Here is a 26,206-nt window from a genome sequence, read left to right as displayed (position 1 = left end):
GAGGGGGGCTTTTTTTGTGCTTCACATATACCACAGAAACAGATGGAATCCAGCATCCGAGCCGCTTAGCAACCAGTGCTTGCCTAAACAATTTAGTCACGGCAAGAGTTTCACTGTCAATAAGCAAGCCTTTTATTATGAACACATTATCAAGTTTACCGAGTATGGAAATAGGTAGATCAAAGGGTTAGACACAAGGCAAACTGCTAGACTTTCTTTAGCACAAAAAGATCTGAAAGAGATCAACGAAATCGCTGTATCACCCTCGTTTTTGCAAACGACCAGGACATGCTTTTGTTCGCCGTATAAATCAAATGGACTGCGACCGGACAGTGGAAGGCACAACATTAACCCACCAAAACAGGTTCTGGCTTAAAGACCAGGGGGTGGAGGGACCTGCAATTGATCAGTAATCGAAACTAGCCATGACACGTGAACAACGTACCGCGCTGTAGCTGCCACCCGCACCAGGAGGCGGAGGTGGCGGGGATCCCGAGCTAGGGGGTGGAGGAGGGGCCTCGCTGGCCGGAGCAGGAGAGGGAGCAGTGCCATCTGCCTGCTGCTGCTGCTGAGCGGCGGCCATTTGCTGATAGTACTGGTAGTATGCGACGTAGTTCTGGTATCCACCGTAGGCAGCATATGGGGTCGGTAGTGCCATAGTACTGGGCGTACTGGGCACTGTAGTCGGCGGCAGTGGGGGTGGCAGAAGCGCTTGGGGAGGAAAACAGCAGCAGCCTGGCCTGCAGGGCTAGCAGAGGAAGTATTGTGCTGCTGACGATTGTTGTAGCCACCGCCATATCCACCGCCGCCACCTCCACCTTGGTAGCGATCACCGCGATCACCACGATCACCGCCGCGGTATCCACCGTAGTTGTGCTGGGGTGGGTTCTCCTTGAAACGCTGATATTGTTCCTTGACATTGGTTAGAAGGTCCTCGCAAAGTACCTTTGCTTGCTGGACATCGTTGGCGTCAGGACCACTTGGAAGGCTGTTAGTAAAAGCTCATAGTAGAAATGGGCGAGGCAAAAAAGCAAGTGGGAAACAAAGTCAGTAAGAAAATAGTTGATCACTCACGCCACATGGAGGAACATCGCTTCGTCACTTTCACGGCCAGTGCTCGATTCGATAAAGCCAGATCCACGGCCCTTGATCTGAACACGGCAACGAGTGGCCTGCTGGATGTGCTTCACATAAGCACCACCCTGTCCGACGACCTGGGCTCGCAAGTTGAAACCGGGAATTGGCTCAAGATCGATGGGGATGCGCTCATCCGGCCATTTGCGCTGTATGAAATTAGCCAAATTATTATATTAATAAGGAGCAAAGGAGCAGTCTCATACACGGCCATACTCATCCCTCTCAACCTGTTGCTCGGGTTCCCGGCGACGGAATCGTCGCTCGTCAACCAAGTTCGGAAGTTCTTTTTGCATCAGATCATTAATCATAGCGACTGCTTTCTCTAGACCATCCTTATTGGTGCTGGTCACATGTAGGTAAAGGGGAGGGCTCTGAATTAGAATAGTCAGCAATTGATGATGCCAATCTTTGAGGGCATTCCTTACTGCGGCGGTCGCCATGTTCTTGTCGGGGTAATAATTGCCTCGGGTCGTCACATCTTGAGAGAGAAATAAGTGAGTGGGACCTTCTTTGCCTAAAGTTGAAAATATAAAAGGAAGTCGTACCGGCGCCGGTTTCATCTTGAATCTATAAGTCACGCAGCGGAGGTCAGCAGATGCAACAGAGGGTGAATTGGATGCTATGAAGGGTAAGCTTCATCCAGTCCAAAAGAAAAAGAGCAGAACGGTGAGAAATCAAGATTCAGGGTACCCCAATCTTCTGAGGAACATGGCTGGAGTATCAGCAAGTGACAAAGGAGTTATTTACCATCTTCTGGGTAGATCCCTTTGTCAGGGTGTAGCGATTGCGCAGATCATTGATCTCAATGTCCTTAATGTAGTCCCCATCCGCGACGTAGATTTCGGCATTCAACTTCGCTGCGCCCTCGGCGGAGGGCGACTTGGAATTCTCTGTCGCGTTGTCGGCCTGTCCGGACGATGTTAGAAGTTGGGTAGAACCAATCGAAGTGGGTGCATATTCACAGAACGAATTGGAGGGACATCAACATGTTGAATGCCCTTCTTCGCCTGAAGCTGCGCATTAATCTTGGCTGCTGCTGCCGCTATAGAGACCACAATGGTTAGCTATATAATCTGATTCATGACAGTGTAAACCCAAGTACAACGCACCTGCGGCTGCGGCCGGATCCACTGCCGATGGCTTTGCTGGAGTATCTGCGCCAGGGCTGCGACTCAGCGGGCGACTCAGCGGACTACGAGTGCGGGCCGACTCCGACTGTCTGTTGGACGGAGATCGAGAGCGTCGGTCAAAACGGGATCGCCGGGGCTCAGGCTCAGTTTGGTCAAAGCGAGACCGCTTAACTCGGTGTTCATCGTCCGCCATGGTGAAAGTTGGGGTAGAGTGAAAAGGGAGAGAGGAAAGGTCGGGGAAAAGAAGCTCAAAAAGGTCCAGATCGATTGCGGGAAGGAGTTTTAGAGGCGGAAACCAAGCAAGCAACAAGCAAAGCCACAAAAGATAAAACTGAGAGGATTTTAAGTAGATTAAGGAGCTTAAATTGATGATAAGACCTAGAAATATTATATATTTCTCATTTCCAAGAGCTGGTCGGGTTTTCTGGCAATCCCTTTGGCCATGTTGAATATTGAAGATCACGTGGCACCTACCACGTGATCTTATCACTGGCGGATGCACTACACCGCTTTGGATCTAGCTTCCTATGAGTCAGCGAGCGGTCGCCGAGGTCGGCCGATTAAAAAGAATATACCCGGGGCGAATCTGGAGTGAATCATCGCACAACCCATTCACACTTCTTGAACTCCTCATGGCTTTCCGGCGCCCATTGACGCTGTCCCTGGGGTCAGCGTCGCTGCTGTCATCTGCTACAGCTACTGCCCGGTCTCGCGCTGCTGCCATTCCTCGATTCACCTCTATTCGTGCATCGTCGAGCTCAACTTCAGCTCTTGCCTACAAGGCGTTGCACCGTCGATCCCCTCTGCCCCTGCCGGTCTCCGATGCTTCTCCTCAATGGGATGCTCCGACAGCTGTCTCCTCCATTCTCTATGAGACTCCCGTTGTCCCCTCCAACCCACCCAAGCGGCACATCCTGAACTGCCTCGTGCAGAACGAGCCCGGTGTTCTGTCCCGTGTGTCAGGTATCTTGGCCGCCCGTGGTTTCAACATCGACAGTCTGGTGGTGTGCAACACCGAGGTTGAGGATCTCTCTCGCATGACCATCGTGTTGCAGGGCCAGGATGGCGTTGTCGAGCAGGCTCGCCGCCAGCTTGACGACCTTGTCCCTGTCTGGGCTGTGCTGGACTACACCGACTCCGCTCTTGTGCAGCGTGAGCTTCTCCTGGCTAAGGTCTCTATCCTTGGTCCCGAGTTCTTCGAGGAGCTTCTCCAGCACCACCGCGAGATCACCACCTCGCCAGACTCCCTGGACCACAAGCACCACAGCCTCGACCACACCGCCCAGCAATACCACCCCCGTCACCTTCCCCAGAGTCAGGCGCTGCGTCACAAGCACGAGCACTTGGATGCCATTACCCGCCTGACTCACCAGTTCGGTGGTAAGATCCTGGATATCAGCACTAACAACTGCATTGTCGAGGTGTAAGTCTTTTCTCTGTCCTGGTTCATTCTTTTTGATCACAATTGACTCATTTGACCTCCTACAGCTCTGCCAAGCCTTCCCGTATCGACTCTTTCCTCAAGCTGATCGGTCCCTTCGGTATCCTCGAGTCCACCCGGACCGGTCTGATGGCCCTTCCCCGCTCTCCTTTGAGTGAGCCCAACGAGGAGATCGAGAAGGATGCTGCCGACGTTGTCGATGCCAGCACTCTGCCCCCCTGGCTAAGCTATATCCGAATTTCCAATTCAAAACTTACATACCCGAATAGGATTGGTTTGGTCTCTTGGCTTTGTGTATCTTCTGGCTTTCCCGTGGAGTTGACCTAATTTCTAAATAAATGGCTTAGCCATTGTATGTAAAATGACACAAATATTGTTTCCGTCACTTCTACATACAATTCCTTGCTGTCCCATACACCTTCCTGTATTATTCAGTAATGATACAAAGTGGCGGTGTACGGTTATTCAGATATGCCGCGTCTGCTGTGGCGTTTCCTAGGTCGGAGATTGTACATACTCCACCATTTACCTAGTCCCGACCTTGGAATAGCCTCTCAGGTATTAACCATTGACAAAAGCAACATTTCCAGCATGCCATTATATACTTAAAGAGAAAGGAAAAAAGAAGAAGAGTGAGAGGGAGGATGGCCCTCCGATGAGAAGTAAGGGAACGGCTTGGGATCAACATTTGAAAGACTCGGCCCTAGAGCAAGAAGGATGACACGGCGCTGGAACGAGGGCGCAAGCTCAGATAGGTAGAGCATGACTGTGCCCAGCCAGATTTGGGGTTTTCAGATTTCTGATGTTGTTTTTTTTTTTTTTTGTGTTTTTTGCTACCCAGATCGGACCTGTGAGGTATGACACGAGCCTTACCTGGACAGAAGGACTAGAAAGTAGGCATTGGTCCATTACTTCCGGAACCATACAAGTCCATCCTGGTCATATATATACATCTATCTTTACTCTTACTCGTACTTCGATCTGATTTTCTTCTTGTTTCATCTTTGGATGTAAACCGAGAGTATATATTTTGATAGCGGGGATTGATTCAACCTTGCAAATTCCTAATACTACCAGTCACCCATATATCATGGGCACCTAAGCATTGCCGATCCAGCAGCAATGAGAACACCAAGACCAAGCAAGACATCGACCTCCATTATACAGGCCGTGGCAACTACACTCTAAATCCTCACTTTAGCCGCAATGCCCTTCCCATGGTAGAGAATGATATCCATGTAGTTCCCAATCATCACTCCAACCTTAGCGACAGCATCCATCTCCAATGACTGGCCGAGTGCCTTGCGCAGAGCATCGTACCCAACCCCGCCCATGTCAAGATTGACTGGCAAGCGTGGGCTCTTGGATATACCAGGCGGCACTTCAAAGGGTTCATGGTTATCGATTCGGCCGATTGGCTCCTTTTCCTCATAGAAAGCCGTTGCGTCAATTGAAGTGATTAGGATATTGTTTTCTGTTAGGGGTGAAGAGAGGGTGAATTCTGCTGTGGAGGTCCAGAGGTAGAACTAGATTTGTGAGTTAGTGTTAGTAGAAAGCTTTCCCTTCTCTCTCTGTGGAGATGCGGTGTGAGTGAAAGGGACATGTACCGTTGCACCTTGAATAAAATGGGGCTTTGTGTCCTTGTCATCGCTGCCCGGAACAGATATGCGAGGGACAGGAACAGTAATGTTGAGAACTGATAATGCTTCGCCCAGGTCTGGTAGAGATGGAATCGTGTTCCGATGGCTTTTGATGGTGATTGTTGTATTAAAACCTGAGTAAAAGCTTCAGCACAACCTACCAGGTGGGCGCAATGTCATCCAGAAGGAACTGACCTGATACGTAAGATGAAAGCAACGCCCGTCCTGCCTCAACGCCATCTACTCCAGCTGCGTCCAACGGGCACCAGAAGAAGTCGATGGGCACGTAACTGTTGTTGCCGGACCCAACAGAGATATTCTGAGCAGTGATGTGGGCCACAGCAGTGTCATTGTAGAGTATGAGAAGGTCAACGAAGGGAACTGTAACCGAGTAATTCGTTGGATTAGTAAAGTTCGCCAGCGTGGACACCAACATCGAAGATTCAGTCGTGTTTCCTAGTCGTAGTGAGACGACGCGCGGATTGACTTGGTCAAGCGAGTTGCCGATGGAAGCTATGACATGGTCAATGCCCGAAATATTCTTGATTTGTACTAAGATCTTCTAATTCATGAAAACATACTCTTCACAGGCACATTCCCTTCTGCAGGAATCCCTCGCAAGGCGAAACGGCCCAACCCAGTTGAGACCTTTGTGTCTACGGTGGCAGCAACCCGCAGTATGACTGTTTCGCTACCGAAAAAGCATTGCTTGGATGACCTCTGTCAAAAGCCCATCATCTGTGACTTCTAACGGCGCATCCTTGATTGCGAACTCCACAAGGAGTGCAGAGGAGCCATCTTGATCATCCACCAATGTGGAGTTGGCGTCTTGCCAGCGGCTGATGTTTAACACACCAAACTTCTCTTCCTTGTAGTAGACATCCGCAAGGGCACGAACTTGCGGAACTTCTACTTGGAAATTCATCTCCTCCGGTAGAGCAATAAGAACCTTTACAAGAGCAGACACCGTGGGTCGGGAGTCTGGAGAATCTGGCTCCGCGAAAGGGTTAGGAAGGGAAAAATGTGTATCCGACATCGTGAAGTTCTTCACGAGGTTGTCCAACGCATGCCCCGTAAATGGAAGAGGCACAGTCACGCTGCGCAGTAGATCGACGATCCATGCTGGGGTATTGAGTGATGGTGCATCAGACCCACGGACGTATATAGTCGTTTCAAGACCTTGCATATAGCTCGAAACCAAAAGATCCAGAGGAGAACCCTCTTGTCCTGGGCAGGTAGAGACCAATTCATCAGGTAGCTGTTGGATGAGACCCTCAACACCCACCGCAGTTTCCTGGCCAGGGTGAACGTCTATCGCGCTTGTCTTTGCATCGGCGACCAGAATATAAGGATCTCCAGGGGAGCAGTTGGGCACCAGAACGTCAAACCCGAGGGCAGGAACAGTGAGAGCGACGGGAGAATCAATCAAAGACGACAGTAAGACATCCACTGCCATGCCACCACTGTTCGCATCGTGCATATTCAGCTTGAGGATATTGATCATTGGTAGAGCAGGGAAATCATGTTCTGAAAAGAGATTAGCTTATATGTTCCAGTACCAAAACGACCAAATACACTATACCTTCAATGATGATGTTGTCTGTCAGAACTTGAGTTCCTAAAGCAAACAAGCCTGACTTGAGATTCAAGGTCGTCTTGCCCTTGACATTAAGACGGCCCAATCTTCCCTCAATCCAATCAATAGCTACCGCGTGGATCCCTCTAATGTCACCAGCCTCTAGATCAGCGAGGAAGTCGACATTGGTATGATGGCCGTTACGAATGTTCACTTTGATGGAAGGCAATGCTGCGTTTCCAACGACTACGTTCCCATATTCTGGGAGATAAACTTCAACTTTTGATGGGCCTGTCTCAACTTCCCTGGCAATCCATGTCGCCAATCGACCAATGCCTCGAACAGACTTATTCTTAACACGACCAGAGTCCATCACGAAGTCGCCCTGAATCCGGCCTCGAACGCCATCGGCTGTGGTAGAATCGATTGATATTGCCGTCGGTTTGAAGACAGCGGCGTGCTGCGCATATTCTTTGACTGCCGCCGGAGCAGCAAAGGCAAGTACCAGTATCGTCAAAACACCGAGAGTTAAAATAGAGAGAGAAATGACCGTCGGCCATGGTACACGGCTCCGCTTGTCGATGGCGCCGTCCTCGGGCGGATTCTGTGATGCGACTGAGGGGGATCGCAACAATCCTTGCTCAGTCCCGTAGGCCAATTCATCATCACGGCGATGTAAGAGAGGTGTTGATTCTGACGATAATTCATATGATGGCCTAGGCTGGTCGGCGGATGTTCTCTCCGGGGACCGTTCAATAGGGCTGGACTGCCCGTCCAACAGAGGCCGGTTCGCTGCATCCCCCGTCGTAGCCCCGCCTGAATGAGACTGTGATATTCGTTGCTCGGTTGTATGGACCGTCGAACTATTTTCAGAGTGGTATAAAACATTCGATAACTCTGTGGATAATTGATACGATGGCCTGGGCTGGTCGTCGGATACACTCTCGGAGCCCGACTGCCCAGCTAGCAGAGGCCGGTTTGCCTCGTCAACCATCGTGGCCCCAAACGTGTAGATGAATCACAATGGGTTGTGGTATCTGGAGCTGATATACCAGTTAGATGAAAAGGGATGGAAGCAGCGCACGTAACAGAGAGAAAGACGGACAGAGGCGAGACGTACCTAACCTTGGAAGAGGCTGGCTGGACCCTCGATGACGATAAGCCTGATAACGGAACCTTGGAACTGTGGAGAACACACCTTGGCACCTGGAATATTAGGCGACAAGGCATCAATACCCTCGCACACCCGGGGCATCCACCTTAATTTATTGAGTCACTCTTCCAAGGTTCTTTACTTTTAGGGCTCCCCTTTCCCTTCTTTCCTTTACTCTTTCCCACAACACTCCAATTCCTCACCAAGAATTCCCCCCAGCTCATCATGGCTAGTGGTCTCACAGCTGCCGCCCGCTACGGTGCCCAAAGTGTAAACCAATTGGCCGGCTCTACCTCATCTTTGCGTCGAACACTCCAGGCTAATGGAATCCGACGATTTGCCCACCAGACACCGACTTTACCTCCCACCTCCCCTTTCGCCCCTCGTCACCTTCTCTCCATTGCAGACCTGACCCATACGGAATTCGCTACCCTAGTCCGCAATGCAGCGTCGCACAAGCGTGCCATCAAGTCCGGCGCTGTCCCGGAGAGCCTATTGGGATCCCCTCTGGCAAGACCGTGGCCATGATGTTCAACAAGCGCAGTACTCGCACCCGTGTATCCACCGAAGCCGCCGCCGTCCAGATGGGCGGCCACCCCATGTTCCTCGGAAAAGATGACATCCAGCTCGGTGTCAACGAGTCCCTATACGATACCTCCGTTGTGATTTCATCCATGGTCTCTTGCGTTGTCGCGCGTGTCGCTAAGCACGAGGACGTCGCGGGTCTGGCACAGCACTCCACCGTTCCTGTGATCAATGCGCTGTGCGACTCCTTCCACCCGCTCCAGATCATCGCCGACTTTTTGACTATCTACGAGTCTTTCCCGTCGCAGGCGCACAAGCTCTCCAGCCTGGGTCTGGAGGGTCTAAAGATCGCTTGGATTGGTGATGCGAACAACGTTCTGTTCGATCTCGCCATTGGTGCTACTAAGATGGGTGTGGACATGGCCGTTGCTACTCCTAAGGGCTACGAAATCCCTGCGCATATGATCGACATCATCCAGCGCGCCGGTGAGGGTGTCTCCAAGGCTGGCAAGCTCACTCAGACCAACGTTCCCGAGGAAGCTGTCAAGAACGCCGACATCCTGGTCACGGATACCTGGGTCTCCATGGGCCAGGAGGAGGAGTCTAAGAAGCGCATGAAGGCCTTTGAGGGCTTCCAGATCACTGCTGATTTGGCTAAGCGCGGTGGCGCTAAGGAGGGCTGGAAGTTTATGCACTGCCTGCCCCGCCACCCCGAGGAAGTGGATGACGAGGTCTTCTACAGCCCTCGCTCGCTTGTCTTCCCTGAAGCCGAAAATCGGTTGTGGGCCGCTATTGCCGCATTGGAGGGCTTCGTCGTGAACAAGGGAAAAATTGTGGAGTAAAAAAGCCGGTTAAATACATATGGAGTCTATAGAGATACGCCGAGTCGCTTTACCCGGCCAATGACAGTGATGATGATTTGATATAGCGGAGTCACCAATACCGAGAGTCCGAGGGTCTCCGAGAGTCGTCCGTTGCTGGTGAGCCAATCAAAAGATGATCCGATGGCTTGAGGCTTTCGGATGTGGCTCCTCCACAATAGCGGGGACTTCCGATTCTGAGACATCTACGACTTTATTCTGTTCTGCAGATCATTCGGACTATACAATATAATATACTATTTGCTACCTGGCTACGGAGTAGTTGTCTGAAATTTCTACGGCTATCCCAAGACATACACTAGTAGGTACAATACCTGCGTTCTTCCTCGGGAGTTGCTTCGCATTACCGAATCCGAACTGCAAATAGTATAAAACAGAGTATGCAACTATAAAATCAACCATTGAAAGCATATTCCTGTCAAATGCATAACCCCAAGTCGAATCTCGAAATTTGGAAAATACACATACGTATGTAGTGTGTATTCCACATGAACGTCTTCTGGAACTCGGGAAATCCGAAGTAGAATCTCGGAATCATTGCTCACCCCACATTTACTCCACGCTCCGAAGAGCACCTCCAAGACGGTTGATCGGGTAATGCTTCACGGGGCAGACCGAGCGAATATACATAAAGCTTACTCGGGAACCTGGAGTATCGATCATCATTCCTTCAATAATATCTCTGGTTTTAGTTTCTCCGAATTCCTCTATATTTCACTATCATGGGCTTCGAAGACAAACGAGTCGCAATCATTGGCGGCGGCCTAGGAGGCATGTCCTTCCTCAATGCTGCACTGCACACCGGCCTGAAGAAAGTGCAATTATACGAGCAAGCAGCTCAGTTCGGTGAGGTCGGTGCCGGTGTAAACATCACCTCAAACGCAAACCGCGTCTTGGACGCCTTCGGTTTGCAAGAGAGCATGATGCGCAAGTCCTCACGCAAGCTGCCCAGCTATATGGAGTACCACAACTACAAGACCGGCGACTACGTAGGTCACATTGGCGAGTTCTCGCAGCCGCACGCCCGCCTGCTGCACCGCGCCCACCTACTAGACTCTCTCAAGGAGCGCGTACCCGAGTCAAGCCTGAACTTGGGCAAGCATCTGGTATCCGTCGACCGCAACGCGGCCGGTGCTGCACCGTACACACTTCATTTCCAGGATGGCAGCACCGCCGAGGCAGATATTGTGGTCGGCTGTGATGGTATCAAGTCTAATGTGCGCCGGGATATGGGCCTGGGAGACGACCCTATCTACTCTGGCCAGGTTGTATATCGCGGATTCGTCGACTACAGGGACCTACCCGCTGAGACGGAACAGCTGCTGCGCAAGACTGTTAACTTCCGTGGGCCCAAACGCCATGTCCTGATCTTGCCTATCGGTAACCAGGAGACGGGGACCGACCGTGCTGCCGTGATCGGTTTTATGTCTGAGCCACTTGAGGCTTGGGACTCGGAGAGCTGGATGTCCCGCTCGGATATTGATAGCCTGCAGGAGCACGTCCGCGACTGGTGCCCGGAGGTGCAGCATATCATTGCCGGTCTGCGCAAGAGCTCCCAGGATGGCAAGATGCTCAAACAAGCGCTGTACGTGCGTGATCCGATCGATAAGTGGTATGAAATGAAGAGTGGGCAGAAGGATTCTGGTATTATTCTGCTTGGTGACTCGGCGCACTCGACTCTTCCTCATCAAGGTACGTTGCATTGTTGCATTGTATCTGTGTCTAGTCCTATTGCGGGTCGTATATTAATTGCATACTATAGGCCAAGGAACATGCATGGCAATTGAATCTGGCATTGCCCTTGCGACAATCCTCAGATATTGGAAGACAGATGACCTAGAGGCTGCATTCAAGTTCTACCAGGACCTGCGCAAGCCCCGGACAGACCTGGTCACAAAGACCAGTTACGAAGCTGGCAAGCTCGCTAGCTCAGAATCTCCTGACCAGATGTCTAACAACTTCAACCCGGATGCGCTGATGGAGCGGATGAAGTGGATTATGGAGTACAACGTTCTAGAAGACTTGAAGATCAAGGGCCAGGGATTGTTGAATTCGCAAGATTCGCGCCTATAAGCGGTTCCGATATATGTTGGTATACTGTAGATATTTTGATGGTTATTTGTAGAAAGAAATGAACAGTTCTAGTTTTTCATACATTCAGTTCGGTTGCACCAAATGCGCATTCATCATGTCACAATGTATAGTCGTATGATTTGACTGTACAACTGTGCTTTGTCGTAATATCCATATATCGGTCATCTATCACTCATTCTATCTCTGCTTATTTACATTCAACACCACTCATTGCAATATATCTCTATCTATTGAGTGTATTTCTATCCTCGGGCATAATAACCTCAGCATAAGTGCCGGTGCCGGCATCTTTCACATGCCAACCGCACGTGCAGCAACTCCGCATTTTCCACCGTCTGGACCTCGTCCTCTTTCATTCTGCTTGAGGTTTCACCTGGAAACTCATGATGGAGGTAAGTACTAGATTTTGACCCGGATAAAATAATGAACTGAAGATCTGACGTGGAATATATAGTTCAACACCACCTCGGGAGGCTTCCAGTCCCGTCGCTCATACCCGTCCCTCCGCCACATCTCTCTCGCACCCTTAACCCCCCGATTTCCCATTGATGACGACACAGATATAACAGATTACTTCAACCACCGCGACCATGTAGCTCCAGCTAGCGGTACCCGCACGCCTCCAGCATCATCCTACCTATCCAGCGTCTCAGTCCCAAGCACGCCACCGATCCTCTCGCACTCACGTAGCAACTCGCGAAGCCGCCACAAGCGCAGCAAAAGCTCTACAGGGGCAGGAGCCTTAAGCGACACAAACCTACACAACCGAGAACTGGGCCAAGCGCTCCACCACATCCCGAACACCAAGAAACATCCCAGCATCTCCCATTCACAAGGACGACGCCCCCTCCCAGACAACACGCCGAAATCCAAATCCGATGCAGAATGGATGCTCCGCGCAGGAATAGCCCTAGCCTCCTCAACCCGCGAGGAGAAAGGCCAAAGCTGGCTCTCCAAGCGCGAGACCTCAACAACTCTCGTCCCAGACACGTCCTTCGACGAAACACCCACTAACCGCCACCACCACCGCACCAGATCAGGCGCCTCGTCACGCATTTCCCGGTCCGGCACCTCAACACCAGGCGGAGCAGGTGTCCTCTCCCGACGCAGCTCCCGCTCCCGCGCCGGCAGCAGACCCGGCAGCAGTAGAGTCCATCTAACCATGACCGCCCTCCCGGCGGTGCCGGTATCAGCAGAGAACGAGGTATCTATTAGCTCGGGAGCGGATACAGGCACAGTGACACGCACTGCGAGCCCTGAAGCGCGCGGCCGTAGTCCACTAGTGCCTGACTTCGTGGATGCGCGCATCCGTGCAGAGATGGCGTCGCTGCAGCATCGCGAGCGAGGATTCTCGGATGAAGACTCTATGTACTGGGATGGGGGTGGCTCGGATGAAGATGAGAGTTGGTCTGTGTACTCGGGTGGCTCTGACGAGATGCCGGATGATTTCGATGAAGCGGATCTGCAGCAGTTGACGCGTGAGCGTGGGTTCGGGCTTGGGTCTTGGATTGATCGGCTGGTCGAATGGACTCTTTTCGGGGTTGATGAGTGGCCTGCGGCTGTTCCGGCTGCTGTGCCTGCTTCGCGGATTGGTACGGCGGATACTAGTACTACTGTTACATTTGAGGAACCTGTTTTGGTGGATCGGGGGCCTGATGATACGGTCTCGCTTGGGTCGGTTGGGGATGCGGATCTGTCTGATGGTGAGAGTTCTACTGGTACTGCTGCTTCTATTGAGAAACCTGGGATGCAGGGTGGGTGGGAAGATGCTGGGTGGTTGTTTCGTTTAATGAAGCGGGCGTTGGTATGAATTATGAACTGCATTGAGCGATGTTCTTGATTGGGATGGGTTGTCTGTAAATAATGTTCTGTTTTGATCTGCTCTCGGTAACTATTTATCAGTTTTATTCAAATATCTATGAAGCTGGCTATACATGGCCGAGCAAAGGCCCTAAGAGAATAGGGGAATATGTCCCGTTGTTGCAATTTTTTTTACCCAATGACCAAAAGCTCTAATAAAATTGGCAGGATTCCAATGATAAAACTAGCGTGAATAAAGGGCCCTATCATCTAACAACGTATCAAAAATATGTTGCGCGATATGACAAGATCAAAACGTATGTTGTAGACCAAGTTGGATGGCGCGTGGTCCTCTTCTAACGTATAGAATAGGTTCAACCCTCCGAATTCTCCAAAGCTGGAAAGCACAAGGATTGGGTTTGATGGCCGGAGACAGACGTTGTCGCTTTGACACGCATCATTGGAATATGGGAGGGTTTGGATGGCACAGGCAATTGAGAGATCGAGTCCAAGTCCCAAAAGTGAAACAGGCAAAGACAATGAGACATGAATGGAATGAAAGAGGGAAATGTATGCGACACCAGGGCGCCAGTAGATATAGAAAGAGAGAACCAGAGTTGGAATGAAATACACAGATGAAAGATTCGAGATTCTGACAAGAAAGGAAAGAGGAAAGGAAGGGTCATGCGCATAAATCGGAATACGATAAATGAGCAAAGTAAGGAAGAAAGAAGAAGGTACTGAGTCTGAGTTCATTGAAAGATTTGAAAACAAAGCTATAACAGCATTCATCTTCCAGAGTTCCAGCCGAAAAAGAAGACAAAGAAAAAAAGCTGTAGTTATCCGCCTTGAGTACTATAACGCCATCTGACCATGTTGAGTCTAGGGTCATGCAGCAGGTATCGTGATCGTGACATACGTCGAAAATTGCACGGTCAAAGGGGGTATGGACCGTCGGTCAAGCTCAAATGAGGGCCGGCATGGATGGGGGGACGTGAGGCCGACACGCAAGAGCGGTGTAAATGTAGTGGTAGTCTTTCGTAAGGGAATCGGAGTGGTGTGATTCATCACCAAGGTCCGACCTTGACTGGTGTTCCCAGCCCGTAAGTTCCGGAGAAGAGCTGATCCCGTATAGAGCCCATCTCGCTGTTGGCTCCGTGGGATGGTGTTTCGGGTCCACTCATCCATCCCAGGCTGAAGCCGAGTTCGTTGACAGCCCCCTGTAGCTTTCCTCCAGAGGTCTGGTTGTGCTTGGCCAGCTTTTGATCCCAACCTCCGTACTGCAACTGGATGCCGCCACCTCTTTTTGCCGCTTCCCGGATGACCAAAATCCATGCCTTGCACATCTCATCGTAAGCTGAATCTCGTTCGATGTTGTTCTGTGGCGTGCTCCAGCGAGGCAAGGCATGGATGATGTCGGTTGCCCCGTCTAGGTAGCTCAAGGATGTGGATGCTTGGGATTCGTTCGGAGGAAGAAAGTTGGGGGTGAAGTCACTCAAGGCGTCAAGAAGGTTGGTGAGCGGCTGTCGGACTCGGTTGTAGGCATAGTCAGATTCGGTATTGCCACCCAACGGGAATGAGGACTGGAGGGCGGCCTGATAGTTTCGAAGGACTTGAAGAGTTGAGGATACATTGGGGCGTGGGGATGTGTGCACAACCTCGTCAGCGAGTTGAGGGTGACGCTCGCACATGGTCCGTACAACCGTCCGCAAGGCATCTGTATCGAGGGTCTCTAGCAAACGGGGGAGAGATAGAGGTCGGCCTGAAACGTTCGGTCGGGAACGTTTGATGTTGCGGTAGCTGTGAGGGAGTTGTCGAGGAGTAAAGGCGGGAGAGTTTGTGGGCGAAGCAGACATGCGTCCATCATGGTCGTTGTCGTCGTCGGCTTTCCGTTTACGGCTGGAATACGACGACGAGGGTGTAGACACTGATGGTTTGGTCAGTATCCGAATGCATCAAAGACGACCACCTTAAAACAGGACAGAGAGAACAAATTATTCCAAGGGGAAAGGGATATCTTACTCATACGGGAGGGAGAGAATCGGGAGTTCTGGTAGAAGTGAGGCGGAACAGGAGGTGTGGCCACCAAGCTGTTCATGATGACAGCCGGATGGCAAAGAATAAATGTGATGGTCCAAAGGACTCGGATATCCAAAAGAGTGAAAAAGAAACAGCAATGAAAAGCAAGCTTGAAGAAGAGGATAAAAAGGGTTTTGAGGTGGGGAGAGAAGGGTAGAGAAAGGTAGCGGTGGAGAAAAAGTAGGCGTTGCAGGTGGCAACGCACTCCCTTTACGCAGCTTTTTGGAGATCTGTGCCCTTAAAAGAGATTTTGGCCATTAGAAAGGTCTTTTCTAGTCTTTTTTTTATAATAGTTCATATATTCATATAGCAGAAAAAAAAAATCAAATAGTCTTATGTCTTCCAAGGTTTCTTTTGGTTTCATCGAACGTGACAGATTAAAGTATACTCCACTGCTTCCGGGCAAGGCTATACGAATACCCGCATCATCTACATTCTACATTCTACGTAATAGAGGGGAAGGAAATGAAAAATTGTGGGTAATCATATTCTTTGGACTCCAGCGTTCATAAAATGGGATATCGTATCTACAAGTACAGGGACTGGGCAGCAACAATATCGCGGCGGACCTTGCCCAAGGCCTCCTCGAACTTGCTCTCCAGGTCTTCGCTGCCCATCACCTTGGCAGCTTGCGCCATCTGCCGCAAACACTCTTCCAGCCGGCGGAAGACACGGATCAAACTACCCTCATAGACATCGGTCATTTTGCTAGGATAGTTAGTATACTGTTAAAATATTGTTGAGGGGAGAATGCTTACCAGATATCTGCAAAAGACTTGCCTTGACTCCACTCGTAGATCACCTCCATCAGCTCCCAGTGGAAGCTTTGAACGTACTCGTCTTCATTCACGGCCATCTTAGACTCTTGCGACACCTTGGCGATGATGCGGGCCTGTGATTGGATCTCCTTCAATGGCTTTGCCAACTCATCTTGGTCAAGGTAGGGGCTTCCTTGACCTTTTCTTCAAACACGAAGCAACTCATTACGGAAGCGACTTGCTCAGGAGTCAGGTTGTTGAAGAAACCATTAAACAGCAACTCGCTCAGCATCAGTTCATCGCCTGTGCTAATCTCACAAGCAACACGAGCCTTCAACTGCACAACTTCGGCTTCGTTAATAAATCCGAAACGACGGAGTACGCGCTTGCGGCACTTCAGCTCATCAAGCTGCAAGATCGACATAGCTTCTGTAATCTGCTTCTTTATCGCCTTGATCTTTGCAGTCAGGTCCACCTTCTCGGCGTATTGCTCGTACAATTCAGTCAACCGGGGTGAATTGTGCAAAGGGTTACTCAGGAGGCGAGACTCAAGAACCTCGATTTTCTATCACATGGTTAGCAGCGTGAATCATGTCTGAGAGCAAAAGAATCTCTTCTTACCCGTAGCAGCTTCTTGAAGCTTTCATCCTTGATCTGCATGTTCTCAATCGGATCAAGCAGCGGAACACCGTCTGGGAAGCGCCTCTTAACTTCGTCAACCGACTTCATAACATCATTCCGAGAGCCAGGCGACGTGATGTCCTTCGGGAGCATGATGCGAATGTGAGAGATCTCCGTGATGCAGCTCAGCACAATGGGCACAACCTCACTGCGAGTCGGTTCCCCTTCCTTTGCGGGGTGAACACCTGGCGGAAGATCTTGGAAAGACTTGGTGCCAATGGACGAGCCTCCCGACATCCTCATCAGGACATCAACAATATGAGATTGGTGAGGACTAAATTTCTCGGTGTCATTGTTCGCTTGCTTGCGCTTCTTCTGGTTGATCACCACGCCCCAACCGAAATCGGCATCCTTGTACTTAACATGGATCAATCGTCCAGGGTGGATGTAAGTCAAAGAGTAATTTGGGTGGGTAATAACATGCTGAACATCGTCCGCAAATGCGTCCAGTTGTTTCCGTAGGTCGTAGTATTCGCGGATGGTCCCCTCGTCAGAGATAATCATGTTGGCGCGCTTCTCTTCAAGACCTTCGAGCTCCTTCTCCAGGCCTGAAACGCTTCCAGTGTTCTGGAACTGCTTGAAGCATCGTTCGAGCATGTATTCGGGTGAGATACCCTCCACACGCATCAGGTTGAGAATCATGTTGTAGCCTAGGTGGAATGCGGAATTGAGTCGGTCCTGTTCACCGCGCACAATCTCCTTCGCGACTGCTGGATCCATCTCCTCTCCGACCATCATGATCACAATACCTCGGTCATCGAGACCTCGACGACCAGCACGTCCAGACATCTGGATGAATTCAGACGGGGTAACCCAACGCTGGCTAGTTCCATCAAATTTGCGGACACTGGTAAAAACTACAGTCTTGGCAGGCATGTTGAGACCAATGGAGAAAGTCTCAGTTGCAAACAGAACCTTGATGAGACCCTCCTGGAAAAGAATCTCAATGGTTTCCTTAAGAATTGGCAGCAATCCTGAGTGATGGACACCGATACCTTGTTGCAAAAGCGGAAGGATGTTTTGGATCTGTGGCAATTGGCGATCCTCTGGAGACAACATCTCGATAGCACTTTCGAAAACCTTGGACACCATATTCTTCTCAGAATCATCGTTGAAAGTCAGTTTGCTCATCTGCAAAGCACCTGCTTCACACTCTCGCTTGCTGAAACTGAAGACAATGACGGGGTTGTAGTTCTTAAGCATGATCATTCTGACGATCTTGTAGATATCCGATGGGCCCTTGTTTCCACCCTTATTGATTTGCTTATCCTTGCCCTTGCCCTTGCGTTTGGCTAAAGCATCAGCCGGGTCATCGCCTTTCTTGTCAGCGATTGCGCTCATTGCCTTCTGGAAGTTCTCTTCGCGGAAGACTCCCTTTTCATCCACCACGAGATGGATACCCTCTCCACCAGCGGGGAAGAAGTAATTCTGGAGGGGGGTCGGACGATAGTTGGTGTAGACAACGTGACAGGGTTGGTCGTGCATCTTCACGATCCATTCGGCGAATTGCATGGCGTTCGGAATAGTGGCGGACAGGAAAACATAGCGGACCTTATCGGGCAACAGAATGATAGTCTCTTCCCAAACGACACCACGATTCACATCTCGCATGTAGTGAATTTCATCGAAGACCACCCACTGAACTTCACGCATAATCTCAGAGCCACGGTACAACATGGAACGAAGAATCTCTGTGGTCATAACAAGACATGTAGCAGTGGGATTGATGGTCACATCACCAGTCATTAGGCCGACATCGCCAAACTCGGCAGCAAATTCACGGTACTTCTGGTTACTGAGCGCCTTAATCGGACTGGTGTAGATCACTCGCTGGTTTTGCTTCAAACTTTGCGCAATGGCGTATTCTGCCACCACGGTCTTTCCGGCACTAGTGTGAGCTGACACCAGCACACTCTCCTCACGCTGGATTGAAGAAACTGCGACCTGCTGGAAAGGATCAAGTGTGAAGGGCCATGTCTTTGCTGGGTTCGCCGGAGGCTTGTGCTGGGAGATAGGCACATAAGGGTAGTTTGGTGGGATTGCGACCTGGTGGCGCACTTGATGAGACACCACAACTGCAGAAGTGTCTGTAGCAAGTCCTCCAGCTGCAATCTCACGCTCTTGCTCGGTTTCAAAAGAATCGGCGACGACTGGCTCGGGTTCCTGATCCAATCGAGGTCGCTTCGTATCGGGTTGCTCTGGCTCGGACGGAGTCGCGGGGGCTTCGGCATCTGCTGAGTCGACTTCTGCGGCGGGTGCATCGCTCATCGCAACATCCTCCTTCTCTTCAGGCTGGGTATCTGCAGTTTTCTTCACGGCTCCATTCACCTGTCGTTTTTTGTTCTTATCCTTCTTCAAGCGCTTGAAGGACCCTCAGACGGTTTCACCGCCTGAGGCTGGTCCTCAAAGACGTCAAAGAGCTCATCCATCTCCAGCGGTTGTGATCGGTGAATCAACCACAGGAGGAGAATGAGCGGCGTAGGTAACCGGTCTGGACTTTTTTTTGGTTGAGAAATTTAAAAGTTCTACCATATGGGGCAAGCGGTGGGGGAGAGCCCGAACAAAGACGCTAAACCCGATTTTAGAGCAATCCCAGTCACGTGATTCAAGATCATCCCATTCCGCACCTCGCGATGTTCACTTCGGCTTCGTCCGTCCCTTTCCGATCGTCCACTCTCTCCTCTCTGTCACTCAAGGTTAGTACCTCTAACCTGAAATAAAACAATTGATCTCACTGACTTCTTTATCTCAGATGTACTCCTCTGCTATCCGGGCCAGAATGGCCACCTCTTTCGCTGCCCGTCGTGGCTTCTCCACCACTCGCACCCAGCTCGGCAGCCCCTACCACTACGCCGAGGGTCCTCGCACCAACATCCCCTTCAACCCTCTCACCAAGCACTTCTTCTGGCGCTACTGGGCTTTCATGAGTTAGTGTCCCAATGGAGATATGCGCTATCCATGACTAACTCGGGTATCATCTAGTTACCGGATTCGGTACTCCCTTCGCCATTGCTGGTGAGTTATACCCCCTCTCCACGATTCTACGCCTTAAACATACTCTAATATCTCCCCCTACTAGTCTGGCAAACCTACAAGACCAAATAAATTGCCCTTCACGCTGTATTTTTCTTGCGATAACAGTCTGGGCGACTAGGTGGTCGAAAACTTGGATCAGGGTTGAAGCAGAGGCGGATATCATGTATAAAGCTAGAGATTATTATCGAAAATTGGTTCCGCGTGTTACCGACCCCATTGTACCTGTGTAGATGTTGAAATGCGTAGCTCAAAAAGGACGTTGAAATATGGATGAAGTCATTGGCTGAGCCGCTGTGGAAAACCAAAAAAATCTCTGGGTCGGCGCGACTCATATATCAATCCCCACGAACACAACCACTCCCAAGCAACGAGACAGTTCCTGTCAGCAGGGAAGAAGGCTGGTCTCCGGAATTTAATTTCCCTCGGTATCGTTTAAAATCCATACATTTACTCCCTTGATCACTGCATGGCGGGGTAAAACAAGAAGCATAAAAAAAAGTTACCCGTTCCTGGAAGATGCGCAATTTAAGAAACGTCCGTCTCGCTGAGACGCAAATCGAGAGCGAACTGCCTCTCACTGCCACAGCATGGGATACTGCTTCAGACTCGGTGGTCTGCACCTTTGGTCCGGCCGAGAACAATGCAATCATTGAAGTTAGACGGAAACGTCCCGAGATCACTTCGACAGATCCTCTGTCTCCCGAAGCATTTGAATGTATTGCTTCCTGGGATGCTCCGTGCCCTCTGCCAGGCCTGGCATGTGACCGTGTGCTCTCCCTGCATTACTTTGCGGACAACCTGACAACTTGTCTGGTGCTAGAAGGAGGTGATATAGTCGTTGTTCGTGAAGAGCCCCTTGCCGGCGAAGACAAGATCGAAATTGTCGGTTCAGTCGATGTCGGAATCACAGCTGCAGTATGGTCACCAGATGAGGAATTGCTGGCTCTCACCACCAGAGCGCAGACGTTTTTGTACATGACCAGAGACTTTGAGAATGTGGCCGATATAACTTTCGCTCACAGTGATCTGCAATCATCACAGCATGTTTCAGTCGGATGGGGTAAGAAAGAAACGCAGTTCCAAGGAAAGAGAGCCAAGGCTTTGCGAGACCCGACGGTACCGGAAAAGATCGACCAAGGAGTCTTGAGCAGCCGCGACGATAGCAGCACTACGATCAGCTGGCGAGGAGATGGGGCTTACGTTGCTGTGAACAGCCTTGAAGCGGGTAGCCGCCGTGTGATCAGAGTGTACTCGAGAGAGGGCACTTTGGACAGTGTAAGCGAACCCGTTGACGGGTTGGAAGGCGCTTTGAGCTGGCGGCCGTCTGGCAGCTTGATTGCTGGAATTCAACGACGCGACGATCGGATCGATGTGGTGTTCTTCGAAAGAAACGGACTGCGCCACGGCGAGTTCTCTCTTCGTCTGTCTGAGGAAGAAATGAAATCATGGGCTTCTCGCATTCATCTTGCCTGGAACGTTGATTCTACCGTGCTTGCTGTCAAGTTTCAGGACCGTGTACAGTTCTGGACAACAGGCAACTACCATTGGTATTTGAAACAAGAGATTCCTATCATGGCTGATACAAATTCTTCGCTTCCATACTCTTTCGAATGGCACCAAGAGAAGACATTGCGATTTGTTGCTGGCTCCAACGGTATGATATCCTTGCACGAAGAGCAAGGTAAAAACAGACGCTGATTTAAACAGGTTCGATCTTGGATGCGGACTATGTATTTGATATCAACCATGGGTCTACCTCTATTCCGGATGATGTTGGCGCTGTTGCAGTAATCGATGGGAGTAAGTATCATAATTGAACCTAATTAGGAACAGTACTGATCAAATATTAGAAACTCTCAAATTGACTCCCCTGCGAATGGCTGGGGTACCGCCTCCCATGGCACACAACGAGCTGGCTTTGGAGTCCAGCGCCATTGATGTTGCATTCAGCAAATCCGGAAACCGCATTGCTGTGCTGACGAGCAACGCGTTCTCCGTTTATCTCTGGTCTCTGAAGAGCCGACCTGTTCCTGTTCCCATCCTCGAGTCAAGCTATCCGTTATCAGATGCCCCGGCTAGTCGGCCCCGGCAGATTGCGTTCTTGAATGAGAACGAGGTATATGTGCTTAAGGACAACGGACCAAACTCGAGCCATATTGAGAGGGCGGTCCTGGACACTCGCACCACAGAATCTGTATATCAGGCTGCGGACTCCGAGCAACTGTCATCGATCTTCGCCGGTATTGGACACCAAGCTCTGTGGTTCTCACATGCCCGGCAACCAGCTCGTCCTGTCAGCTACTCGAGCATTGAAGAGTCGTCATCTGGAACTCTAGATATCGCTCCATGGGGCGAGAGCCCTAATGTTGACAGCCATTGGGCTCGTGTTGTCTCTATCTCTGATCATGAGGTAAGATTATATTCGCCAAGTGTTTGGATCTTGTTGCTAACTCCGGTAGCGCATTTTGGTTGCAATGACGAGAACTGGCACCTTGTATGCTAACAAGCGAGTCCTTGCGAGGAACTGCACATCTTTCCTCGTGACCCCATCTCATCTTTTGTTCACCACATCGGCGCATCTTCTGAAGTTTGTTCATCTGAACCATGTGGATGGTAAGATTGTTTCTTGGGCGTCTATGTCTACTTACGCTAACATTGGATTGCAGAAATGGAGGTTCCCGAGGATACACCAGAAACTGATGAACGGTGCAGAAGTATTGAACGTGGCTCTCGGTTGGTTTCGGTGATACCGTCGATCTTCGCGGTCGTACTCCAAGCTCCTCGAGGAAATATTGAGACAATCTTCCCTCGTGCTCTAGTATTGGCTGGAATCCGTACATTCATCGACCAGAAGAAATATCGGTCTGCATTCCTTGCATGTCGCAGTCAGATGGTGGATCTCAACATTCTCCATGATTATGCCCCAGAACAGTTCATGGAAAACATCACTTTGTTTGTCGATCAAGTCAAGAAGATTGATTACATTGATGATTTCCTGTCGCGCTTGTCGTACGTCAATATCAAGTCTGATAAAATAACGTTTTACTAACACTCATACAGGGAGGACGATGTGTCACAGACACTGTATAAAGACACGCTGAAAATATCCAAGAATGTATCGGCAGCTGTCGCCCAGCCGGACGGTGCAACCGTTCCCTCGGCCCCCAAAGTTGGAAAAAAGGAGAGCAAAATCAACAAGATCTGCGATGCATTCCTGGTGGCTCTCCAGAACCGTGTCGATACCAACTTGCAGAATCTGATCACGGCGCATGTTTGCAAGTCACCGCCTGATATGGAGGCAGGACTGGGACTTGCTGCAGGACTGAGAAGTAAGTACTTGGCTCTTTTTGTCCTTTTAAATAATTGGGTAAGGACTAACCGTATTATAGAACAACAACCAGAGCAGGCTGAAGATGCTATTGCGCACATGTGTTTCTTGACCGATGCTCAGAGGCTTTACTCTCACGCGTTGGGTGTATATGACCTCGAGCTTACGTTGTTGGTTGCTCAACAAGCTCAGATGGTAAGGCTTTGGGATGCTTTGCCTGTGTTATCACTCACCACTAACGAATTTTCAGGACCCTCGCGAGTACCTACCATTCCTTCGGAAGCTACAACAGCTCCCAGAGACTCGGCGTCAATTTGAGATCGACAATCACCTTTCTCGCTTCGAAAAGGCTCTGGGGCACTTGTATGCTCTGAATGCTCACGATGAGATTAGTGCATATGTTGCCAAGCACGTCTTGTACAAGGAAGCCCTTGAGCTCTACAAGTACCAAACAGAGCACCAACGGGAGATCACCAAGCTATATGCCGACTACCTACAGGATCAATCGCAATACAAAGATGCAGCAATTGGTAAGTGATTTGGTTGTAACAAAGCAAGACAAAATGGACAGCAAGCTAACTTTTCAATTTCAGCGTACGAGTCTCTTGAGCTTTATGAGAGTGCTTACAAGTGCTTTAACCTGGCACACAAATGGCGCGAGTCCTTGTACTGTGCCATGATGGCATCTATATCCGAGGAAGATCTGGCTGCCCACATCGACGCCCTGATCACAACTCTGGTTGACGAACACAAAGACTACATCTCGGCAGCAACAATCTATGCCGATCATTTACATGACGTCGTCACAGCCGCACGACTTCTCTGCCGAGGATCAAAGTTCGCCGACGCAGCGCGTCTCCTTACGCTCCACGGCAAACAGAGCCAGGTTGCCGAAATCGTTGACTCTGGCCTTGCTGAAGCAATGGGCAACATGACGGACCTGCTTGCCGACTGTAGATCTCAGCTCAATGCCCAGGTCCCACGACTCAGCGAACTCCGTCAACTTCGCGCTGCCGACCCGCTTGCTTTCTTTGGTGGTGATCCCACTGGCGGAGACGCGGGCGTTGATATCCCGGACAACGTCTCGCTGGCCCCGACAGATGCATCTACGCTTGCTGGTCGCTCCATGTTCACCCGTTACACGGGTAACACCGGGAAAACAGGCAAAACTGGAATGTCACGTCATACTTCTAAGACTCGCAGACGCGAGGAACGCAAGCGTGCTCGTGGTAAGAAGGGCACCGTTTACGAAGAAGAATATCTCGTCAACAGTATCCGACGACTCATTGAACGGGTTAACTCGAGCGTGGCGGAAACTGAGACCCTTGTCGATGCTCTGCTGCGTCGTGGCATGCGCGAGCGTGCAGCTGCTATTGAGAAGGCATTGCAGGAAGTCCTGACTATGTGCGCAGATTGCCGGGACGAGGTATTTGAAGTTCCTCCCCCACTGCAGAGAACGAGGACCAGGAAGATGAAGAAAATGATGTCGAGCCTACCATCCCTCCTACGTACGGAGGCAGAGGTGCTGGCGTCTTGAAAGAAAGTATAGCCATTGTTGAGGGTGGTGGTGCCGCTCGCGTTAAGGAGATCCCTACCGTCAAGGAAATGAAAAAGTCTTCTTTGCTGGCGGCGTGAAGCAGTCGATGAATATACTGCACGTGCCAATTAGCATCTAGATCATGAATGAAAAAGAAAAGTTGCTTCTGTTCTAAATATTCTTATTCCACCTAAAAGTACGTAGCTTAAGAAATCGACCTAGGATATATTCAACGTCTATCTCAATATGTATTCCAAACGGTACGAGGCCTCTCCAGACTCTCTTATGACCTGAACATAAAATGGGATATTCAGCTTTTGGTACGGATCATCGACGCTACAGAGTTCTTATTCTTATGAAGAGTATCTACTTCGATCCACGGGTTACACTTGTATGACTTTCTAGTAGCTTTCTACGAGATAACTCAAGGGTCCCTGTCCTGTGTTCTGCGAGTCATACGTGACCTGCATAACTGAAATATAATACCCTCCGCAACAGGCTATTCTTGACAAAGGCTGGGCCCAAACGTTGCCTTTTCACAGTGGACATCCTTTCGCAACGGACTGAAATATGGTACCATTGGGGGCCATATGCTCATTCTTCTAACGTTGCATTTGCTTTTGTATTGGGGTAGTTAGAAATAAAATAAGTGCTTAGTCTGTACACTTAAGATATCAGTACGTGGAATATATCTCTTTGTACTAAGGTTCGATTCCGGCCATCGAAGCTATACATGTATACAGGTCCACAACACAAACCCTCAAAGAGTTAACTGCAAATCTATGTTGCACAAGTGAACTATCGTCATTCATATACAGAGAAGTGTTAGTGACGTGACTCTAAATTGCGGGGAATATCCCAGGCCTGGGGCAATCAAGTCAGATACTATGGACTACATCTGTCAAGATAAAGTAGTACAACAGACACAGTTTTCCCACTAGATGACGCAGAAATTACACATATATGTTGTGCTCCCCTGAATGGCTAGTTGTCGAGTCGATTGAAACGTTGTGTACAAAGTATCCAGGATGGAGATATAAAAAAGACCATATCCCACCTCTGAATATCATGACTGCAGCCAAGAAAGGATACCAAGAAAAGCCCTAAGCAAGGCCATTCCTTTTCAAGAACCGTAAGTGAACCTGTCAGGTTATCTATTAGCTGGGGTTAGTTCATTAATGTCTTGATTCAGACCATGCACCTCTCTGTCTCAACATATCTCACTTCCCTCTTGGGCTTGGGAATGCTAGCGACAGCTCAAGTGCCAACCAGGTCTATCAAATGCGCTTGCGAGGATATCGCTGAGAACTCTCAGTCTGCCTGTGTCCAGACTGGTGGAAGCTTCAATGGTACCGGCTGTGGGTTTGCTGGTTGCTGTGTTTATGCCAACAATGAACAACTTGCTTTCAT

General features: G+C 50.1%; 10 protein-coding genes across 10 annotated transcripts; 6 read left to right on the top strand and 4 right to left on the bottom strand.

Moving 5' to 3' along the window:
• Positions 1–372: 372 nt before the first annotated feature.
• Positions 373–2,460, bottom strand: N7519_009807 (KH domain-containing protein; the record flags this gene model as incomplete). The annotated part of the gene is made up of 10 exons (XM_057296580.1): positions 373–396; positions 446–616; positions 673–979; positions 1,075–1,283; positions 1,341–1,508; positions 1,563–1,615; positions 1,683–1,704; positions 1,885–2,043; positions 2,100–2,179; positions 2,247–2,460. The coding sequence occupies 10 exons, from the start codon at positions 2,458–2,460 to the stop codon at positions 373–375; spliced, it is 1,407 nt and encodes a 468-aa protein (XP_057144462.1).
• Positions 2,461–2,899: 439 nt separating this feature from the next.
• Positions 2,900–4,035, top strand: N7519_009806 (acetolactate synthase regulatory subunit; the record flags this gene model as incomplete). The annotated part of the gene is made up of 2 exons (XM_057296579.1): positions 2,900–3,690; positions 3,756–4,035. 2 exons carry the CDS (start codon positions 2,900–2,902, stop codon positions 4,033–4,035), a joined length of 1,071 nt encoding a protein of 356 aa, XP_057144461.1.
• Positions 4,036–4,892: 857 nt separating this feature from the next.
• Positions 4,893–7,918, bottom strand: N7519_009805 (uncharacterized protein; the record flags this gene model as incomplete). Its single annotated transcript, XM_057296578.1, has 6 exons — positions 4,893–5,234; positions 5,316–5,482; positions 5,544–5,861; positions 5,930–6,039; positions 6,101–6,875; positions 6,931–7,918. The coding sequence occupies 6 exons, from the start codon at positions 7,916–7,918 to the stop codon at positions 4,893–4,895; spliced, it is 2,700 nt and encodes an 899-aa protein (XP_057144460.1).
• Positions 7,919–8,302: 384 nt separating this feature from the next.
• argB (ornithine carbamoyltransferase) lies at positions 8,303–9,444 on the top strand (the record flags this gene model as incomplete). Its single annotated transcript, XM_057296577.1, has 2 exons — positions 8,303–8,557; positions 8,593–9,444. The coding sequence occupies 2 exons, from the start codon at positions 8,303–8,305 to the stop codon at positions 9,442–9,444; spliced, it is 1,107 nt and encodes a 368-aa protein (XP_057144459.1).
• Positions 9,445–10,205: 761 nt separating this feature from the next.
• On the top strand, positions 10,206–11,556 carry N7519_009803 (uncharacterized protein; the record flags this gene model as incomplete). Its single annotated transcript, XM_057296576.1, has 2 exons — positions 10,206–11,175; positions 11,246–11,556. The coding sequence occupies 2 exons, from the start codon at positions 10,206–10,208 to the stop codon at positions 11,554–11,556; spliced, it is 1,281 nt and encodes a 426-aa protein (XP_057144458.1).
• Positions 11,557–11,963: 407 nt separating this feature from the next.
• Positions 11,964–13,387, top strand: N7519_009802 (DUF3984 domain-containing protein; the record flags this gene model as incomplete). The annotated part of the gene is made up of 2 exons (XM_057296575.1): positions 11,964–11,969; positions 12,032–13,387. The coding sequence occupies 2 exons, from the start codon at positions 11,964–11,966 to the stop codon at positions 13,385–13,387; spliced, it is 1,362 nt and encodes a 453-aa protein (XP_057144457.1).
• Positions 13,388–14,444: 1,057 nt separating this feature from the next.
• N7519_009801 (cut8/STS1 family protein) lies at positions 14,445–15,475 on the bottom strand (the record flags this gene model as incomplete). Its single annotated transcript, XM_057296574.1, has 2 exons — positions 14,445–15,304; positions 15,400–15,475. 2 exons carry the CDS (start codon positions 15,473–15,475, stop codon positions 14,445–14,447), a joined length of 936 nt encoding a protein of 311 aa, XP_057144456.1.
• A 508-nt stretch (positions 15,476–15,983) lies between these two features.
• N7519_009800 (ATP-dependent RNA helicase MTR4) lies at positions 15,984–19,324 on the bottom strand (the record flags this gene model as incomplete). Its single annotated transcript, XM_057296573.1, has 5 exons — positions 15,984–16,164; positions 16,215–16,386; positions 16,437–16,779; positions 16,836–19,223; positions 19,283–19,324. The coding sequence occupies 5 exons, from the start codon at positions 19,322–19,324 to the stop codon at positions 15,984–15,986; spliced, it is 3,126 nt and encodes a 1,041-aa protein (XP_057144455.1).
• A 204-nt stretch (positions 19,325–19,528) lies between these two features.
• N7519_009799 (cytochrome c oxidase VIIc family protein) lies at positions 19,529–20,000 on the top strand (the record flags this gene model as incomplete). Its single annotated transcript, XM_057296572.1, has 4 exons — positions 19,529–19,591; positions 19,648–19,822; positions 19,878–19,910; positions 19,975–20,000. 4 exons carry the CDS (start codon positions 19,529–19,531, stop codon positions 19,998–20,000), a joined length of 297 nt encoding a protein of 98 aa, XP_057144454.1.
• Positions 20,001–20,447: 447 nt separating this feature from the next.
• N7519_009798 (Elongator subunit IKI3) lies at positions 20,448–24,894 on the top strand (the record flags this gene model as incomplete). The annotated part of the gene is made up of 10 exons (XM_057296571.1): positions 20,448–21,585; positions 21,639–21,731; positions 21,782–22,341; positions 22,391–22,544; positions 22,598–22,940; positions 22,992–23,260; positions 23,321–23,454; positions 23,510–23,789; positions 23,853–24,685; positions 24,715–24,894. The coding sequence occupies 10 exons, from the start codon at positions 20,448–20,450 to the stop codon at positions 24,892–24,894; spliced, it is 3,984 nt and encodes a 1,327-aa protein (XP_057144453.1).
• Positions 24,895–26,206: the final 1,312 nt, after the last annotated feature.

Source organism: Penicillium mononematosum (genome assembly GCF_028829835.1).
Source record: "Penicillium mononematosum strain IBT 11891 chromosome Unknown utg000005l:1.0-9366267.0:1.0-9372171.0, whole genome shotgun sequence".
Lineage (NCBI taxonomy): Eukaryota > Fungi > Ascomycota > Eurotiomycetes > Eurotiales > Aspergillaceae > Penicillium > Penicillium mononematosum.
This window is presented reverse-complemented; position numbering and strand designations above follow the sequence as displayed.